We start from the raw sequence: 21,775 nt of genomic DNA on the forward strand, positions 1-21,775 counted from the left end.
GAGCGTCGTTCTCATTATAAACCAGTTGTCATTAACTGCAAAGGAGGCTGCCAGTGAAGAACCATCATTAACTTAACTTTATGTGTTCTTAAATGAAGTTAAAACCACATAAAAGAGTGAAATGCACCACTGCTTGCATAGCTCTTTGAAACTAGGTATAAATAGGAGAAAATGAGTCTTCCCCTTAATGAGCAAGTACCCTTGCTTCTATGCTGCTTCTGTGTCTCTGTATGTCCTTAAAGCCTGCAGAAAGTGAAACCTGCAAAGGAAAACATGGGGAACTTGGGTGTGGAACCAACAACCCTTCAGTGACTCCTAAAATCTTCCTCCATGCCACAGAAGTTATAAACCTTGTTATGGCTGCTAGCATCTGTCAGTAGTAAATTAATCTCAGGCTTATTGCTGAAACATAGAGGATAGGATGGATCATGAGTGTGTGCAGTGTAAGTATATAATCTACAAGGGATTATTTTGCTTTGTAGAGTCATTGTAAACTTAGCTTGGTTTACAAGATTTGGGTGGATAGCTGCTGTCAACTAGGGATGACTTCTGCATCTCACTTGGAAGAGACTTTGGTGGTAATGGGCTGTGATTCTGTTTGGTTTTGTGGTAGATTGTCTGATTAACCACTGAAGTTCTTTGCAATGCAGTTGTGGTGGTTCCCTCTCTGAACCTCTTATGGGCTCAGATTGACTAGCATTGGGGAAAATTGTTAGACCCATATTGTGGCCTAGTCTTGTGCCATCTTTCTTCCGTGTGGACAATCTCTCCAGAAAACCTTGTGTGCATGAGGGATGCTTCCCTTCAGTGAAACCCTAGAAAGAGAGAGGAACTCCCCAAGCCTTATGTTCCCATGACTTTCTAGAACAATTTAATGGATTGGGCCTTCTGAGAATTTCCTTGTTTGTGGTGAAGTTAAGGTTATCAGTGCAGCAGTGGTTTTGAATGATGGCTTCTCAAGGCCATTGACTTTCTAGACTTGAAGAATCAGGTCAGTTTGGAACTAAAACTGATCTCACCGTTAGGCAAGCAGCAACTTGGCAGTTTGAACAATGAGCGTTAGAACCTTTGGGGGTCTTAACTATCTTGTCTGAAATACGGTGCCAGTTTCTGTGTTCAAACTAAAACACGAGTAACTTCAGAAGTAGCTGTGCATGTTCATACTGGCACATGTTTGACACTTGTAGGGCAATAGCTCTGTGCATCCATAGGATGCCTTAGCAATAGCCATTCCTCTGCAGTGTAACCGCTCATCTGAGCGTCTCTGGAGGCTGAAAGCTCACGATGGCAATGGAGGGACGTGTTTGGGTCGTCCTCTACGTTGCTTTGCTTGAAAGCCTGTGCAGTGAAACGCTCTTGGCCAGCTGGCCTTTAAGAGTTCATTTATTGTATCTGTAATATTCCTTTTGTCCAATAAATGTGTGTGCAAGTGGTGTCCCATGACGCCCCGAAATGCTGTCCAACTCCACGGTGAATGCAGCCATGTGGTGCAAGTGGACAAATGTCTTGCAAGTCACCTGAATGCCTCTTGTTGTAATGTGGTCCTCCAGGTCATCCCAGGAGTGACTCTGCTCTGTCATCTTAGTAGCGTTTTCTTAAAAGAAGCTTGTTTCTCTGAATGGGCTTCATTCCCTTTCCTGCATCTTCAGTTAGAGACCAAGAAGGTGCAGGATAACAGTACACATCCAGTTTGCAGACATGAGGGATGACACTGAGGCAGGGCCTAAAATAGGGAAGTTAGGTGGACAACTGCTAAAACAGTTTGGAGAGAGAGGGATGACTTTTTTCAAGTTTAAACTGCGACTAATGCTGACAGAAGTAAACGACAATTAAAAAAACTTACTTACTTGGTAATAAGGAAATGTTCTGTAAGTGCAGGTCCATCCTTTGCACAAACATGGTTTATAACATTGTAAATCATCTCTAAGGTAAGTGAAGAGGGGAGAGCTGAGCAAACAACTCTTCCAGAGTCTGTCCTGATAAATGCTTATAGCCCAGCAGTGTCAAACTGTGAGAGTGAACACTTTGGGAAATCAAAAATTTCCAATGAGACCTTGAGGTTAAAGGACATTGTGTGCTGCTTAAAAAAAAAAAAATGGCCCAATATGCATGTTTGTAAGTAAACATCAACCAAAAATGAAAGGATGTTAAACTTTCTAAAATTATTCAACAGTGTACATGTGCTGTCTTCATAACAGTTCTGCAGTCTCTTCTTTCAAATACTTACTTGTCAAGTAATCTTGAGGAAGTTTAAATTGGTCTGTTTGCAGTTTTAGTCTTTATTTAATCTTTGTGCTGTGGATGATGATCTAGCGTGTTTGTTTTTATAGTTTGTGCTTCATGACATAGAGAAACCAGTCCCATTCCTTGCTAGAAAAATCAAGCTGTACTGCGTCCAATCAAGAATAGTTTTATGTAAAGTAATATTAAAGCATCCTTTACTGAAACAGAATCTGTCCCAATTCCTTTTGGTAACCATCTGTGTTTCATAATTCCCTGACAGGTGGTTGACTGGACTATATAACTATGCTTTTTTTTTAAAATATTTTTTTTTCTGCTTGCTACTAGAATCCAGCTTTTGAGACACTGTTTGATTTCAGTCTTATTTTCTACTCCTCAAACAGAGCTCACTGCTCCTTTTTTGTTGAAGTGCATGCCTTCTCTTTCTCATTTTGCTGATTTTTCCGGAAAGATAAAATCTTGCCTTTCAGAAACGATGATGAGAAATTCCTACTGTCACTAATGTTTTTGTCACCTTCAAAGTTCTTGTATTTCATATGGTTATAGTGATTGTCAACTTCATAAATTTGTAACTGGCAAGACAATCTTGGATGTGTTTTGGTGAAACTGCCCCACATTGTTCCTGTTGCTGAATGTTAACTGACTTTTTGTTTGTTTAAGGATGACTTTATCTTGTCCCAGGCTAAATCCTTTGTCAGAACTGGTGTTTGTTGGGGCCTTTCAAGGCCCGCATTGCAGATACGTAACGAAGCTCACCTGTTTTTGGAAATAGATCAGGATGCTTTTGTGAAAGACTGAAGTCTATTCCTCTGTGCATGGCAGGCCAGAGAATTTGGTATGTTTTAAGTGTGATGTGAGTCAAAATTAGCCAAAAATGCTGGCTGGTGTCTGTGAAGACTACTTTATGCTGCTGTTCTGCAGCAGTTAAACCAGCCTGATGGGCTCAGCGTGGTCTGAGGAAGGGGTCTTTGCCTTCTCCCCCTCCTCCCCGCGAGTCTTCCCCTGAGCTGGCTTTGGTATTTGTTGGAGTGTGCCACTTTAACTCACTAATCTAGTAAAAAAATCCTGTCCAGCTGCGCGCTTTTTTTCTTTTTGTCTGGGATCAGGAATTAAAATTCATGGAGCGGTCTCATGGGTGAACGGGTGCAGAGAGGTGATGGCAGTCCAGGGCTGTAAAGTCATGTGGAAGGTTAGGATGTCCTTCCACAGGACGTGGTGAAACCATCTGAGAATTTAAAGACTGCTCAGTTGTTCTAGAATACAATTCATGTAAAGAAACAAAGCTTTGTTTAAAATGCACCTGCTTACTCTGTTGATCTAACCTACGCAGCTTTGTGTCAAGAAAGATGACTTGAGAATTTGGGTGCTAGAGTGATTAACAATATAAAATGTGGTAAATGCTTTTGTTTTTCTTGGCTGAGAAGGCCTCCTACTTTACTGTGGAAAGTTTGCAGTGTTTCAGAGGATCGTCATGAATTTATGTTTGGCCCAGATCACCTTTCAGGAATGGCACACAGCAGAGACTAGGATTTGTATCCTGAACTGAGTTAAGTCCTTTGTGCAGTTTGCCCCTGAAGTGCTGCGTCAGGAGTTGTGGGATGAGTCTCTGGGTTTGGGGGACGCGCTATATCCATGCTCAAGTGGTTTTTGGAAGACCTACATTATAATGCTTCAGTTACAGGCTTGGCCTGCATGCCTCTTTTCATTATTTCTACCCCTGTGGCTGGGAAGGCGAGACTCCCATGGCAGTTGTATTTATTTAGGCTTTGTTTTCCCCTGAAAAGGGGGCTCCAGTGAACTGTATACTTTAAAATCTGGGCGACCTTTGTCTCAAGGGAAGCACAGCGTGCTCGCAGCTGACTCCACCAAATAACTCCAGCACTGGGAGCTAGCTTAAGAAGCAAATGTTTGTCTTGAGCAGAAAAGCTCTTCAGGCAGCAGGGCTGTGCTTTTTAATTAAAATAGCTGTTAGCTTGGTCATATGCTCTTAAACACTAGCACAAGGGTTACTTTTTCTGCAGAGCTTTAGGCAGGAATTTTCAAAGGGGGGAGTTAAGGGTTCGATTCCTATTTAATTAGAGTAATATTTGCTCCCTACCTTGGTTTTCTTTGAAAATCCCAGCCTTAACTCTGGGCAGACGTGACTTTTCTTTGCTAAGAAGGGAGGATAAACATCAAAAGGCTAATGTTTAACATTTTTATGTAAGATCGTATGCTCTGGTATTTTGTTTTTTAAAACTTTCTTTGCCAAGTACCACTTTCCTCAGCTTCTGTATCACAAAGTATACAGTAACAAGTCATGTTAACTTAGCGCTCAAAAAATCACTGCCTTGCTGGAATACTTAGTTTCTCTACGTTTCTAGCCTCTAACTCTGACACTGGATGACATGGATCATAAATGTTGAACGTGCCAGTCTCCTAAATGATGGAATATACATCCTTGCTATTTTCTATAGAGTATTGATTATCACCTGCCAGAGAGCACTATCCGGGTTGCGCTCTTTTCTGATTCTGGTTGACATGCACATATGTAATGTGTAAAGAGCAGTCTTTACCTTTGTATTAGCACAGAGACGCTGGGTCAGACTCCCACGAGAAGTGCAGTCATCGTTCCAAGTGATGTAGGCATAGTAGACTTTCTGATGCCTTTCTAGACTTTATTAAAAAGCATAGTAGTCTCTTTAGTACTGGCTGAGATTTGTCTATGCCAAACTTGGCAAGTTGGCTGGTGATATGCTACTACTACAGTAGTATGTCCAAGAGACAGCTCTCCGAAAGAGGCCAAGAGGGATTATGATTCTTTTTCTTCCTTCATGTTTGAACTGGCGGATACAAAGGGAGCAGGGAGCATGTGGCAGCCTCCAGAGCTGGCAGCTCTAAGTTTGAGTGTACAAATGATTTGAAGCATCGGACGTAAACAAACTTTATCCTGGATGTTGTTTGTTTCTGTTGTGGTACTTGATTCCAGCATTGTGCAGAGCAGATTGATTTCAGAGGCATTAAAAGTTAGTCAGTACTTTATCCAGTATGGATTCTGGAACACCTACCACAACCTCCCGTTTTGTTTCGTGCTGCTTTCTGTTTCCCAACAGCAAGCTTTGGTTAGGAGGTAGCTGTAACAGAGCACCTGAGGTGTTAACAGCTGAACTGATCTGATGACAGAATGACAACTTCCAGTTTAGACCACGCTGCTGCCTCTTCCCTTGTGCCTTTGGTGACTTTCCAGACCGGGAAATACTCTTTGCGATCAAATGTGCCAAATAATCTCTTGTGGAGCTGTCTTTAAGTTTTCAGTACATCTTGCATGTATTTGGCACTAAACCAAAATCGACTAGACCACTCTGGTGAGGCTGAGTTGGTGGATGTGTGCTGTGAGACCAGGGTAACAGTTAACTGTTTTATCTGCAGCTGACTTGTTTCTGGCAGTTTCTGTCCCTTCCCTTGTACTTAGAATGAGGTGATTTGTCTTTGGATAATTACTAAAGATGTGTTGCTGAGATAGCTTGAGAAGATGAAGTTTTCATTGTAAGGTTTGGCTCCAACTGTTACATTTTTGCCTTGCAGAACTTTTCACTTGTTAGGTGTTGCCCTGATTCACTGGATTTTCCCGAGGAGGTAAAGAGAAGGGCAAAATGGAGGGTAGCTTGGTGACGTGTATTTCCTTTTGGTTACTTCTCTATCCTGCTGCTGTCCCCAGTCGTTTCAGCTACCAACACCATATTAAATCAGTCTGTCATTAGTGTATCACTAATAATTTTTAGTGAACTTTCTTCTGTTCGCTTGTATTACTGCCTCTGAAGAGCTCTGTCAGGACGGCCCTCTCTACCCAGCAGTCTGTGGGGAATGGTTTAGGGCATTATTTAATGGATCAGGGCATGCGTAAGTCTCTTAAAGCCCAGAGTTTTGTATTTGGGGGTTGTAAAAATCCCTTGTAAAAGCCCATTAGTTCCACTACATGCTTTCCAGTGTGGTTATGAAATTAAACTCTTTTATCCACCATATTAGCCTAAAATAAACACAGATGTTTACTCTGCTTGCTACAATTGCGGATTCATCTTCAATTGTTCAAATTCTGTATTAAGCTCTTAAATTTTATGATATCTGGGATGGCATTTGACATTGCCTGAGATACAGTAGATTATGAAAAACCCCAACACCTGAGGTTTAGGAATGGCTGCTACTGCTTTGCTGCTCTGTAGTTCTGTGTTTCAAATGGAGAAAGATGCTGTGAGATCCTGGGGAAGGAGCACTTTTTTGAGAGTTGTGATGCCTCTCACTTCTTTAGAAAACTCTTGCAAGGGAAAAATACTTGGCTTCAGTCCTTTTTTCAGGGGAGCCTACTGTAATACTTAAGCAGAGAAGACCATTACTAAACACACGTGCAAGTGGGGACACTTTCTGCAGACGTGAACAGCGTAATCCATTGGATTCTGGGTGTGTCTGAAGCCATCCTTGGAGCTGAAAGCAGCAGTAGTATTCATCGGGTTGCCTGCAGGGAGCTGTGGAGATGGCTTTGTCGGACAGTCAGGAATTTGGATGTGATCTAGACATCACACTTGAGACCTCTTTCTCCCGGTATTACCTGTTTATTGCTCTGGATGTTCTTGTCTGTGTGAAGGTTTTGCCTCTTTCGGAGAAGTCTGAAGTTCTTTGCTTTGAGATACCTTGTGTCGATAAAGCAAATTATACAAACGATCAAATAATTTCTTTTGTATACTTCGCCACGTGCTATGTCTTCCCTGCAATAACTATTGTATTATAATTTTTATCATTTGTTTTCTCCCTTTGTGGTTAACAATTGCTTTGTAAGTCTCTTACAGAGTTCTTCTCTCTGTCGGTCTCCATCGATCTGTCGGACTCTGAACTCGACTCCTTTTCAGTGTCTTTATTCAGAGGTAGTGGCTTCAGTACTGCAAAATATATTCCAGACTGTGGCTATGCCATTGCTATTACACAACAACAACTGTTTGCATTACTTATTCTTCCTTGTAGTCAAATGTCTTGTCAGCGATGTTTATTTTGTTGATTAAAGCTGTGATTGAGCAGAGGTCCTCACTGAACTCTTCCAGGGAAGCTGAAGTGTTTCCTCAAGGAGTGCCCAACCTAAACCTCCTGCAACAAGTCTGTTTGCCCTTATATTTTACTTGGCATTTGTGCATCTAGCCTTGTCTGCTGTTGCACTGCCCAGCAACCTTGCTTGGTTGAATCTGTCTGAAATTTCCTGACTTCCTCTTGGATAATACAAATGTTATTTTGTTAAAGATATCACTGACTACTGTTCATCTCCTTCTAGGCTGTTAATTAAATGCTTCAGTGCCTGTATGTATTCATTAATTGAAGCTTATTTTTTTGAAGCAGTACGGCTAAAGATTAATTGAATGTTTTTACAAATACACAATTACAAAACATGACAGCTAAAGTATGTTTCATAAACACCATTTTACTAGAAGATCCAGTGGTTCCATGCAATCTTTCCTTTACTTTTCCATTTGCTGAGGAGAGTCACACAGCAGCTTGAGGAAACTCAGCTTTGACCTGACTGACCAAAATGTGTTGGGTTACGTTATCAACACAGACATTTTCCTTGTGTTACAAGAAAGAACTGGGCAGAGAAATGTCCTTCCCCAGCCAGATATGGTCTGCCATCCTGAATATACACATGAGTGGTTGGAAAGGGGGGAAAAAACTGCATGGTCCCTTGCGGTGTGGCACTGCTAACCTTCTGCCACAATTAGATTCGGTCACTTATACAAATACTGTTTCTTATCTCTTAGCCCGTTCTTGAGTCTTGATAAGGTGCTGTTCACCTTCTCACTTAGTAGTCCTTTGAAACTTGGAGAAAAAAAATGTAAACAGTTCTAATGAGCCATGCTTTCTTGAACTACACAGATCGTATTCAAAAACTATACAACAATCTTTGGAATACTTTGTGAATTAAATTACTCTTTCAGAGAATTTCTGTCTAGGTCTGGTTTATGCCTTCCCAGACAGCCCTTTTGGGAGAGCTGGTGAGGTCTTCCCTGTGTCCTGGAATGCTTGTCTGAGATAAGTGACAAGCTTCTGGTGAGCTACGGAGAGGATGAGGGCATGAGAGCTTTGTGAAACCTGATGCTTCTCTTCCAGTGAGTCTCTTAGGACCTTGAGGACCAGTTTGTGATTCTCGCTGGATTATTTTTCCCTTCCAGTATCACTAAACTTTTAAGATATTCTGGCTTCCAGTTCAATCTGAGTCCAGTGCTGTGGTGGTTGTGATTTTGAGAGAAACAGACATTGCTGTCTCTTCTCAGCTCAGTTTTCAAGGCACAGGAAGGTATTTGCATCCGTTGTCCTACTAAATGTTTTTAGTGCTTAAACTGCGTATGAGATCTCCTCTCAGGAGCTTTAGCCTCTGGTACTCCAGCTGTGCATCAGCAGTCTTTCCTGCTGCAGAATTGTTAAGAAGCCAAGAAAACTTTCTCCTTTATGGAAAGTCTGCTCTGCCAAAGATGAAGACCTCTGATTGAACTGACTGAAGGTCCTGCATTCAGCTGCAGGACCAGTACAGTTGAAATCGGGGTTTATGCAAAGCCTGTATGGTTCGGTAGGATCAGCTTTTGGAGGCATCTGTTGCTGCTTCCCAGGGTGACTGTTTTGGTTTCTTATTTGCTCGCGCTAGTGCTCTACTTTTTCAGTGTAGGGTTGTACTCGTTTTATGCACTACCTTACCTTTATAAATGGGGCCATATTTTCTTTTTAACATGAAGACCTCTAGAAGAAGGTGCTGGCTATTTCTCATCACTGAAGTCCGGTATGGCTACTTGCGGGGCCTTGAACCACTGTGTCCTGTGTCTGCCTAAAGAGAAGCTCCTGGAGTTCCTGTCCAGTTCCTACTGGTCTGAAAATGGGAGCAATCAAAGCAGCAAACATGTCTGTCTTACTCCATGTGGCTTTTCTGAGGGGAAATATGCAGGAAGTAACTTAGTTTCATAGTGGGCAAAAAGTGCTAAGAGTTGAAGGCTGTTCCCTTTTTCTACTTCTAGTTTTCAATTTTGAAATACCACATGGACTAGCTGTTTACTTTGTACAAGGTCACTTAGAATCTGAGTCGGCATTTTGCTGATTTCCCAGGCTCTGCAAATATCAAGGTCAGGTTAGGCTTTTATTAGCTTCTTGGAGTAATTTGTGTTTCCTTTCTTGTTGTCTTTTATATGTATGTTTCTACATTTCCATTAAAATATTGTACAGTTAGTGTATTTGCGCTTGCCTTCGCTAGTTCACCCTATATTTACTATGTTTCTTTTAGAAATGTAATTGAAACTAGCAAGAGCACAAGAAAAATACCTACAGAAACTTGCAGCTAGATGAATTAACATTTAGCTGAAGTGGTTGTGGCATTCAGAAGCATGAACGTTATGAAGATGTGTATTACACTGTACAATTCCTAATGGAACTTGCACTTGGAAGTTGAATTTCAGTTCTGTGAATGATCCTAAAACTGTTAACAAGCAGAAAACAAGCTTGCCAAGTACTTGGCTACAAATAAGTATACTTGCTTCAGTTACAGTTAAGACAAAGCAGCATCCTTGAAGTAAACTGTTTCAGAGATCTTTTGTCTCATTTGATTTAAATCTACCTAACCAACCTGACAGAGAGAAGCCTTGTGCAGAATATTAATTGAGAAGTTTCAGAATTAAGTCCTGTTTTATATCCGACACTGAAAGAGACTTCTGTCTCTGCTGTGAAAAAGTCATTCAGGAAGCCCCCAGGACAGACACTACATTGAAGACCTGGCTTGCTAACAACAGAAGCATCAATATCTTTTCTTTGCAGCACCTGCCCAAAATATTCATTTATTTCTCTCATTTTCACAAGGAGTTGAAGTCTCTACTGGGGGCAAATCAGGCCTTTTGGAAGACTGAGATGTTGTGGCCATCCTTTAGTCCCACTAAGAATTAAGTGATGTGATGCTGCTTTGACGGAGGGCCATTTACAAATGTGTTTGCTGGTTTCTGGGCAAATCAACTCAACAAAACAAACAACGACAAAACCCAGCCAAACAAACAACAGCAACAAAAAACTCCAAACAAAAACCCCTTTCCAAAAACCTGTGTTGAAGAGTTACAGTATTGACCATTAATCCCATGTTGTTAACATGCAATGATTCAAAAACACCACATAAACAACCATAGTGTATCTAAAAACTCTAAACTCTACCAAACCACTCCACCTAAAAAACCCCTTTATTTCTCTCTTTTGAAGGCTTTGGGCTCTGGAATGCATTTCCAAGCCACTCAAGCCCCACTTCAGCAATAAGGGCTCAAGCGTTTTCAGTGAACTTGAAATTGCTTTGCATTCTTGCCAATTCACCAGCTCTGGTTAAGAAATGAGAGTGCCTTGGACTGTCTGGGATTTGTGGTATTTTAAAACATAATTCCAAAATCTTTCAAAAACTATTACATTTACATTGCCTGATGGTGATGAGACTGAGTACTTATTTATGTAGTTAGATTGGTATGCTCTGCTTGTCTTATATTGCTTTTGATTCATATTTTTTACCCAGAAGTTCAGTGTAGATTTCAATTATAACTTCAGTAAAGAACAAGTTTTTTTTTTCATTAAAATACTCAATAGTAAAATGCAATAGTTAATTGCTTATTTACATCCCTCATATATTGAGTTGAATTTCCTTTGTTTTTAAAACAAATGGCAGTAAGATGAAGCTCCGTTTGATTCATAATTAAACACAGATATGATTGCGATCTGGTAGCTGCAAAAGGAGCATTAGAAATCTGAGAAGCTAAGTGGAGATCAAATTTAAGGAGCTCAGACGTGGTATGTTCTTGAAATACAATTGAAATTCTCAAAGAAGTTCAAGCTCTGGGTTTTTTCTCTTCGTGTGGATACATTGATATACCTTTTTAAAGTTTGTTTTAACTTAGGGTTCTGGAAATAGGGAATAGCCTGGGACATAGGGTCCTTGCAAGGAGATCAGTGATGTCACTTGGTCCTCTCCTTTCTAGAAGTGGAGAATAAGTGCTAGGGAAAAAATTTTTTAAAATCCTATATGTTGATATTACTAGTGATACTTGAAATGGGAAGTTAAAAACAAACCCAGAGAGTTTATATGAGGGAGTAGTTTGCCCATCTTTAATTAAAAAAACCAAACCAAAAAAAAAACCACAACAGAAGAACAAACGCACCCCGCTGCCCCCTCAGTCCACCAAAAAAACCCCTCGAACATTGTATTTCGGGAGTTCTGTTTGGCCAGTCACAAGGCAAATGATTTTGAGAGAGGCATAACAATCCGGAGTGGCGTGGCAATTTCAGTGCTGAGAACTCCTCATGCTTTAGCAATACCGAGTTTAAATTGGCTGCAATCAAAAGGAGGATGTAAGTGCTGCAAGAACGCTTCTGCAAAACGATTGTGCTATGGATGAGTGTTCGTCAGAGAGTGTGTTCTTTGATCTGGGTTGGGCCCCCTCCAAGAAAAGAAGGAAAATGGCTTTTATAGTAAGCAAATAACGTCTTGATTATTCTTTTTAAAGGAAGTCGGTTGTGTTGAGTTGCGAGATACGCACGACTACTAGGAACCAGGCTGAGATAACTGACTCTTTTTAGTTTGGTTACTGATAAGCTAATATCGAAAGCTAATGAACAAGTGACTTCTATTATGACAAATGCGTGGTTTTGTTTTTTCATAATGTAGAGAGCTATGTTTTGCAGATAACATTATGAAGTGTTAGATTTTCCCCCAACTGTTTTATTAAGTAAACTAGGAAGTGAGGATTAATTCTGAAAACTCTACTGTAATTATTATTACTGTTAGAATTTTATTACCTTTTTTTCAAGTGATAAAATCCTTGTTTTGAAGTAGTCCTACTGGAGGAAGGAACACATGCACAGAACAAAGTCAGTTGGGCAACTTTTTTTTATTAATAATTTTATTTCTTTGCCACTAAGGGAAAAAAATCCAAGACCTACGGGACCAAAGGCTGAGGTTTAAATACTTTGAAAACAAAAGGAGTCGTAATTTGAGTATAGTAGGTAGAGATGATTAAGACTGAACATTTTTACATTCCTGCCAACAGTAAATGTTTCTGTTCTGTATATTGGAGGAGGGGGTGTGTGTGCACTTGCATCTTAATTTCTGGGCCATTAATAAACAAGGTAACTGTCAGGCAGCATCTAATAAGTATTTTTAAATTGGCAAACCTAAATAAACTGGAGCCCAGGCAAAGTGACTTGCTCTTGAATTTCTTATTCTTGGAATACGGGAGGAATTCCAGGGAAGTGTAAGAGTGCAGCTGATACAGTAGCTGCACAAATGGGAGGATCTTGGTAGTAGCAACAGAGTTACTTAGGAGTCTTGACCCAAATAATGGAAAGCTGCTGCAAGCTAGTGAGGGAGGTGGTGTTGTCAGCTGGAGGGGGCGGGGGGGGGGAAGGGCACATCAACCCAATCTAATCTTATTCTCTGCTAAAAGGCAGCCTTTTGGTGCTACATACATCATATCAATATTTGAGGAAGGGTGGTAAAAGCAAGTTGTAAGGAAGTGTTTAAAAAAAAAAAAAGTCAAGCTTTCAGTGCTAGAGAGTTCTTCATATAACAGAAAGGGGAGAAATAATTTATCAAAAAGAAGATTGTGGACTGTGACCAGTGCTCTGTGGTTGCACATGTGTACCCATATGCCAGCCTTGGAAGGAATTAGCTGGTGCTTAGCCATTAGGTTTTATCTGTTGAAGAAACTCCAAATAAGAATGAATGACTTGAAACTTAAGCTAAACAATTTCAGCTTAAAAGTAAACCATGCAGAAGATGGTTAAGATGGGAAGATGAATAAACATTGAAAAAAAATATTGATGCAAGTGGTAGGTTCTCCAGATCTTGATGTTAAAGCAAGATGGATTTGGATAAATAAATACTTTAGTAAATGTGAATTGCAGAGCTTCCTGTAGATGTGACTGAAATTCAGTATCCCGTGAAACTGATGTCCTGCTTAGTGGACCAGTGGTCCTTTTCCTTAAAACTCTCTGAAACAGTGTACATTTGTTTTCTTCCTTCCAATATCTCCAGTTATTAAAGCATTTTATTAGAGTATTTATTTTGTCTCTAAAAATAACCAACAACCAAAAAAACACCAACTGTTTGTGGTTGTCTGTGGAAATATGTGGGGTAGGAAAATGAATATTTTAGATAGAGGACTCTCAAGAATTCTATTCTTCCTCATCAAGTAATATTCAATGCATAATTAGATGGGAAAGAATTAAGCTCTATTGACAAGAGTTACTTTACTGCTGGCCTGTTGACACTGCTTTTACTGAGATTTTCTTGTGAGGCCATCTTCTCTCTTCTTAGTCCTTCTTGCTGCTCTGCAGGCAGGCCTTCATTCTTTCTGCTTCTCGCATCCTTGCAGATGTATCTTCATGTATTGCAGGCTACCTGCTGGCTCTCACACTGTACCTTTCCAAAGCTATTTGCAGTTCAGCTCCTAACTGGCATCACGAACAGATGCTTACTGTCTTTTGCCTAATTTGACGACAGTGTTGTTGGAAGTTCTCAGTCGAATGCCCTAGAAATAAGAAGTGGCAATCAGGTTGGACTACAGTGTTTCCCTTGGTTGTGTTGTCTGTGCAAGAATCTTCCTTGTGTGTGAACTTTTATTAAACTTGTTGCTTTCTGTGTATCAGGCCAATTTTGCACTGAAGATGTTGATGAATGTCAGCTCCAGCCCAACGCTTGTCAGAATGGAGGTACCTGCACCAACCACAATGGAGGCTACGCCTGTGTCTGTGTCAACGGTTGGAGTGGGGACGACTGCAGTAAGAACATTGATGATTGCTTCACTGCCTCCTGTGCTAATGGATCTACTTGCATTGATCGAGTGGCTTCTTTTTCATGCATTTGTCCAGAAGGAAAGGCAGGTAAGGGCAGAAAACTTGCATAGGTCTGGCATTTAATAGAAGATATTTCCTGAAATTTATGCATTTGCTTAAAGCGGTATGTTTATTTTACACACTTTGTGACCAGACCAGGAAGAACAAAAGGAAACATGTGCTGTCCATGAGCAAAGACCTTTTAAACCTCTGTAGCTTGGGACAAAGAAGTATTTGTATTAGGCTGGAAGACAAGCTTATTACAGTTTAGATTGCAAAGAAAGCAGATCTTTTTTCTAGCCCTTAGCAGAAGCTGTATTTGCCCGAGAAGTTATGCATGAGGGTGAATTGCTCTGTGCCACTTAGAGTAATTTTACATAAAAGCCTAGAAGGCAAATTTAGATGTATTTGAGTGAGTGAGGATACCCTTACTGGTACTGTGTAGTGGAAGATTTGCTGTTGTAGGATAGGTAAAGATATGAAGGTCTCCTGACTACTGCCTGGAAATACAAGTGATCAGTGTATCAGAATTAAGAAAGTGGGCTTCATGTGCACCTGTGTTTTCAGCTGTCACAAAAATCATCATGCTAGTTGGGGAGAAGAGTTAGCTAACTGCTCCAAGGAGGAGATTTTGGTAATGGTAGGCCATTGTACTGCTCCAGAAGTGCTGGAGATACCTCTGAAGTCACAGAATCTGTATTTAAATATAATGTTTTATAAGTGTGTAGTGAAATTCCTGTGGTAGTCTATAGGTAGTCTATAGTCTATTGCTGAATTTTTTGGCTGTGGGAGTCTCTATTTGAAATAGCAGGACAGAGGATTTGGTTGTGTAACATACAGTCTGACTGCTATATCTCACTTTTTTGAATAAACTCTTGGATGCTTCTCTAGGTCTTCTGTGCCACTTGGATGATGCATGTGTTAGCAATCCGTGCCAGAAGGGTGCTCTGTGTGATACCAATCCTGTGAATGGGCACTATATCTGCACCTGTCCTCAGGGCCATAAGGGAGCAGACTGCACCGAGGATGTGGACGAATGTGCAATGGGTGAGTTTGTTTGCTGTTTGTGAATACAGGAACAGGGACTTGGCTTGTTTGCTTGATGAACTAACAGACGGGCAAGAATACACATTTAGTCAGAGCTTCTCAACGTAAGTGCAACTCCTTTCCTCCTCTCTCCCTTCTATTTCAATGTCTTTAGTTGAGTTTTAAGTCTTGTGTGAGACTTGGAGCAAAGGGCTGAATCAGAATCGCTGTCCATGTTTGAACTGTTAGCCTCTGGAATATGAAAAGCAGTGAGATGCTTAACCATTCTTCGTTGTGCAAGAGGGCTTTAGCATTGTGTGAGGACTGCATGCAAACAGATGTGATAATTAAGCTGACCCTTAGAACTGCACTGTGCAATGAAAGTACCACAGTTCGTGTGGGAGTTGTTGCATCTCCTCTCTTGGTAGACATGTATCAAGGCTGTTTGACAGCCAGAATATGGCTGGATCTTTTGAGTGCCTTCTGAGACTGGTGACCATGTGGGCTTTTAAAGCTGTAGTTCTTTCATATCATGCTGTTGTGTTGTTTTGGGGATTAGCTGGACTCTCACACACTTGCTTGTAGTTTTGTGAGTGCTGGTTCGTGCTTCTAGAGTGTGATGCGTGAGGGTAATACCTAACCAGAACTCATGGAAGTATTGGAAAAAAGCACTTCTTTGAATTTCATTCCTCAGTCTGCCTTGGACAAGAGTGCCATTCCTTTTTGAAAACACACGAAGGACTAGTTTTTATTGTTTTGTGGCTGTGGCAGCATCTTGTCAGCCTCATGAGTGAAGTAAATGTAAAAAATGATCTACAGATAAGGCCTGGAAAGCATCATTAATTCTCTAATCCCCTCTAGTAGATATCTCCTCTTAAGAACTGTCATTAGTATTGTGGGCTAGAGTTGCTCCTTTGGTCCATTGGTAATGACGGCAATCTTTCTTTTTGCCTCTGACAGGCAAGTAACTGCTACGTGTTTTCTTCAATCACTGAAGCCTTTCCCCAGAAGGACGAACAGTCTTTCCTCAGTATTACTTGCCAGAAAGGAATGACTGCTGGAAAAGACCATGACTAATAAAGAATGCTGTGGCTTTTCTGCTCGGAGGAGAGATTTTGACACACATACGTATCTTTTTCTTGCAGCAAATAGCAATCCGTGTGAACATGCTGGGAAATGCGTAAACACAGAAGGTTCTTTCCACTGTGAGTGTTTGAAGGGCTACACAGGACCTCGCTGCGAAATGGACATCAATGAATGCCATTCAAATCCGTGCCAAAATGATGCCACCTGCCTGGATAAAATTGGAGGATTCACGTGTCTCTGTATGCCAGGTGAGGAGAGTTTCTGACAAAGAAGGGACTTCCAGCAAAGGAAAAAAAAAATCAGAAGGTAGAGCACAGGGAGTGTTGCCAGCTCTGCTGGGGTGAAACACAGAATTGCAACGGGGTGAGGCTAAATGAAATGGTGAGAGAGAACCTGCTGTGGTGGCACCAGCCGGGAGGACTTGGGATTTCTGAGGGAGGGAGAAAGCAATTAGAGGACTGGGAAAGAAACCATTCTCTACATCAGCGAAGGAGGTTAGCATTCTGATCTGGAGTATGTGTGAATGTGTTTCTTATTGTACCTGGTGAAGTGCGTGTGCGGAAACATGTTTGTGGAAGCAAAGCAGGTGCAAACTTTAAAAGAGTGACTGTATTTTGAGATATGTATGTGATGATTCTGGATAATAGTATTTGGGTTTTTTCTCTCTTTAAAATACCCCAAATAATGCAAGCTCCCATTGACCTCAGGAAATAACACTAAAAAGAGTTAGTTGATTGAAATCGTGCTTGTAAAATGTACGTGTCCAGCATACCAGTGACCTATGTTGTCTGCTATTTTGCTTCCTGATAGAAAGTGGTAAAAAAAGAGAGGGATGCAAGTTGTCAGTTGCACAGTCTTATGAAGTATAATGAAAGAATTGTGACCCCTGCAGGTGATCAGCTGATACCATGAAAACTATAATGAGTTTTTATTAATACTTAGTCTGTTTTGAAAGGTGGAACTCTAGTCCGAAGTATTTCACCCTTCTTAATGTTTTTCTTTTACTCTGTCATTAGCTAAAAAAGCCTTAAGCTAAAATTATCTGCTTTGTTTGTTTCTTTATCTTTTACCTTATATTGGTGCATACCCAAATATATTCATATCTTCCAAGGTGTTAAAATACAACCCCTTCTCATCAAGTGGAAGAAAACAGAAGAATTCAGCACAAACTTCTGCTACCGCTGATTAAGTGAGCATGTTCAGCAACAGTGATACCTTTTTAACCTCTGGTGTATATTCTTACCTCGTAGGTTCTGTCCAAACTGCAAACTTGCAGTGAAACTAGGCTAAGACTTTCAGTGCTGGTATAAGAGGCAGTTATACTTTCAAGGGCACTTTCGAAGGCCTTCAGTCACCTCTTCTTATTTATTTTTTATTAAACAGGTTTTAAAGGTATTCACTGTGAAGAAGATATTGATGAATGTCTAAGTAATCCCTGTGTGAACAACGGAGAGTGTCTTGATAAAGTCAACCGCTTCCTCTGTGTCTGTCCTCCTGGTAAGTACTTATTTCTGGAAGCTTTTCTTGCTTCACCTTACCGAGAACTGCATAGCTAACCAGTGAGAGATTGCGGGTGGTATGTTTCTTGTGAGTTTGTGTTGTCTTAGTGCAGCATCTGTTTGAATGAGTGAGTTGCAATCACTGGTAAATAAGAATAGACCTGTATTGGTGCAATAGTATTGTGCCTGTAATTGGGTAAGTCTTGAGAAACATGCAGTTGGATGTCTCATCTTAAAGGGTAGTTGGCAGCATGAGCTTCTGTTATTGTGGATATCATAGTGAGATATAGATGAGTAATTCTAAATACATTTTAAAAATCAGAGCATCTGTGTGCTTTTTGTCTTTTTCTGATGTTGTTAGGCAGAAGCTGTTTTTGCATCAGTATAGTTTGTTGCTTGCATGAGGAGGGAGGTGGATTGGGTCTCTGCTTTAGAAAAGAAGGATAACTGCTGAGCTGAGGGATCACTGTTAGCTATAGGGTAAACATCACTTGTTTTCCTGATGGCTTACAAAAAGTTTTGAGTTCAGAATGTACTTGACAAAAGCCTGCTCTGCATCTCTTCTTCCAAGAAACATTCTTGGAGTTGTTTGTTGGTTTGTTTTTTTTTTTTGAAGTGCCTAAGGATCTGCATCATCTGACATAACCTGTTGATAGTTTGTTAACTATTTCAAGGAGTGTATTGAAAGATCCAGTGCTGTATGTACCACATTTCACACGGCTGTAGTAAATCTAGTCTGAAGGCTCTAGTGATGTATGCATTGTTGTTTCATTTTAAGTTGCTTGCTTTGATTACTTCAAAGCTTTTATTGGTGGCCTGTCAGTTTTATAGACAGGCATAATGTCCAGTGGTGGACACCACTTGTGCTCCATCTGCTTTATTTCCATTTGGCTTGGCCATCTCAGTTTTCAAGCTGAGGCTGCTTTGACCTGGAGGACAGAGACTATGTTTTGGCTGGTGGTTTGGATGAGGAACAAATCCACCCAGGGTGTGGTGTGTGTGCTTACAGATGCAATTAAGTTTAGATTTACTGAGCTTTTATTTGGGTGGTTTTAAGGATTTGCTAATAAATGATTCCTGACAGTGCAGCTGTTTGGATTAACTACTTCAGGTTACTTCTGGATTTTCATCTTTTTTCTGCCTTTCAGGATTCAGTGGTGCTGTGTGTCAGATTGATATAGATGACTGCTCCAGCACACCATGTCTCAATGGAGCCAAATGTATCGACCATCCCAATGGCTATGAGTGCCAGTGTGCCACAGGTTAGTCTTGTGTTCAGAGCCCCTGGCCTGGAGATTGCATGTAACCTAAATACATAAAGGAGTGGTCAAAGAACTGTCAGCATTCTTTCTCTCTTTCTCTGAAATACTGCTGGTTTTTGCGAAGCTTTGTCTGCTCCTTTGTGGCAGAGAGTAGTATTTAAGTACGGAGAGCCTTTCCCTTGTGGCAGCAGGAAGTTCACAATTGATGGAAGTTCTGGCCTCCCTCTTTCAGCACCATCTCTTGTTTCCCAGAAAATGACAGCTTCTTCTGTATTGAGTATGGAATCCGCAAGTGGAAAACAGCAGTGTGAAGCCTTTTATCTGCGGCTTCCCTTTCTTTCGTCCAAGTCAGATTATATAGTACACAGTTGAAGAACAAGAGATGAACAGAGCAGTACTACTGTCTATTCTGATTTCTGTTGCATCAGGCTATTTTATGTCAACAATGGAAGATTGAAATGCAGTAAAAATTGTGTCCACTGGAACAAATACCACACAGTAGCTGCCTGCCAGAATGTAGTTAAAATGTTTTGTCAAGCATCACACAGAAATTTTGACAGAGCTGTGGGTGGAACTGAGGTGGCTTTTTTATTCCGAATGCACTAAATTCCTTTACCGCTTGGTTAATTACACATTTAGAAGCATCAAGTTTAATTATGGGATTTTCTAACCTTCAGACCTCTAGGAGTGATGTAGATATATTTTATCTTAATTTTTACACCTGGTCAAATAAAAGGGTTCAGAGCTGTTACACTCTAATTGTCAGTAAGGAATGACTTTTGGTTGCTTTCAGTTAATGGTGCCTGATGCATTGCTCATGATGCAGATTCAGGTGTGGAATGCATTAGCATTAGCCCTTCCATTAGGAAAGAGGCTGAACAATTCCTGGAGCTACCTTTGTCCCAGAAACGTGCTGTTAGGTTGGCTAGACTTACGTGCTTTTTTTCTCATTTTGAATCATTCCAATAATTAAATTGTTAAGGCAAATTCACCTTCACTGATTTATTCTGCACTGTACAGAATATAGCAGAGATTAGCCTAAAAGCTCCTCCACAGTCTTTTCACATACACCCTTCCCCGAAGTGCCTGAAGAAACACTGAATTTGTTGGAAGTAGGGGAATGCAGTAGTTCTCTAATCAGGAGAGGAATAATTACTGTTGTCAGAATTCTCCTTTTGATTACTCCATAGGACAGAATGAGCTGACGCTTGCAAAAAGAAGAAAATGCTCAAATCTTCGCCAAAGTTGGAAACTATCTTGGTCTTTCTCAAGCTGGTGTGTAGTCTGGTTGCTTTCATTCACCAAGAGTGCAGAGCTTATTGAGCCTAGGAGGGTGTTGGGTCGTGAAGTGGAGGACAATGTGAAGAGCTGCTCCTTCCAAAGCATGTTCTGAATTTAGGCACTAAACTGCTGGAGCCAATTCAGTACAGGAGTCGTAGGTTTCCCAGATGAGGAGGAGAGACTACTGCTTCCATGAAGGCACATGATGTATGGAGCATTTTTAAGGAACAGGCTGAAAGCAACCAAATGTATGTCAGTGAAGCAGCAGCTCTTAGTAAAATCCTTGGTTAGTACTTTGACTGAAAATGGAAGAGGGACTCTGTACTAGGGCTTTTTCCTGTCCTGTCTGAGAGATTCTTATGTTCTATATTCAAGTGGTTTTTTTTCTAGTCTAACTCTTCTCTGCAAAGAGGGAAATCGTAAGGTATGTTCAGTTAAGAGGCTGAGATGTATATCTGATCTTTAAGTGGTTTGTTTGAGCTGCAATAGGAGGCATGCTAATAATTTTTTGAACAAATGTATGCTAAGTATTATATTTAATATTGACAGCCTTCTATAAGACTGAAATGTGGAATTCATCATTGGGGCAGGTCAGTTACTGGAAAATAATGTTTGAGTATGTTCTTATTCTATTAATCTCTAATTGTGAGTGATATGTGTTCCCTGAATGGTAATCGCCAGCTGCCGAAGTGATTGAAAACTGCAAAATGTTTGGCCAAATGCTGTACAGATAGCTCTATTTACTGCTTGCTTTTTGTCTTTTCTTTCCCTTCTGGCATTATTCCACTTTTCCTTCCCAGTGGTAGATCATGGCTTTTCTTTTTTTTGAGTTGTCTTAGGTCTTTCCTCTTTTCTTTGCCTCTGTCCTGTTTGTTTTTTTTTTGCCACTGTTTGTCCTCTTACCGGTTTGTTTTCCTTCCTTCCCTAACATCTTTTTATATCCATCTCTCTAACTAGCTTCCCTTCCCTCTCCCCACCTACTTCCACACCCATTCATCCATGCATACGTTTGCAGAACTTGGAAATATTAGCCGTCACCTGGTATGTTTGACCAGAGAAATAACCACAAACCTGTATGAAAAATGGGGAGCCTGTTTTCCACTTATAATACTCAGGTGAGAATCACTCTTCAGCTGTTGAAATTCCCTGCAGCTTGGTTTGTATCAGTCTCCAGCTGGTGTCTGAAATTTGAAGTTCTACCTTCCTAATCTTCAGCTGCTGGAAAGCAGCGTGAGCTCTTGCTCCAAAATCTCATCTCTGAAAACCATTTATTTTAAATTGTCCCTGTTTCATATAGCTCTGCTCCATCATGGAAAACAGGGCTCTCGAGGGAGATGTTTGCTGTTCTTAGCTTCCTGGATGGTTGTTTTAGCCCTTGTGGCAAATAAATTCTGTCCTTCTCTGTTGCTCAGGATGTTTCCCAGCTGAAGCAGAATGAAACAGGCCAAATTGCTGCTTGTTTCATTGCTCCTAACTGAAAAGGTTGCATGCAGTCTTTCATAAATTTGCAGTTGGTGCTTGATTGGA

General features: G+C 40.7%; 1 protein-coding gene across 1 annotated transcript in view; it reads left to right on the plus strand.

Moving 5' to 3' along the window:
- Positions 1 to 21,775, plus strand: part of LOC104168674 (neurogenic locus notch homolog protein 2-like) — a gene marked incomplete at its 5' end in the record, with an annotated part of 75,701 nt that overhangs the window by 19,105 nt on the left and 34,821 nt on the right. Inside the window, 5 exon segments of the mRNA XM_009709338.1 lie at positions 13,909 to 14,142; positions 14,986 to 15,141; positions 16,266 to 16,454; positions 17,590 to 17,703; positions 18,854 to 18,967. Coding sequence (XP_009707640.1) covers positions 13,909 to 14,142; positions 14,986 to 15,141; positions 16,266 to 16,454; positions 17,590 to 17,703; positions 18,854 to 18,967 — 807 coding nt within the window.

This window comes from Cariama cristata, unplaced genomic scaffold (assembly GCF_000690535.1).
Source record: "Cariama cristata isolate BGI_N322 unplaced genomic scaffold, ASM69053v1 scaffold5821, whole genome shotgun sequence".
Taxonomy (NCBI): domain Eukaryota; kingdom Metazoa; phylum Chordata; class Aves; order Cariamiformes; family Cariamidae; genus Cariama; species Cariama cristata.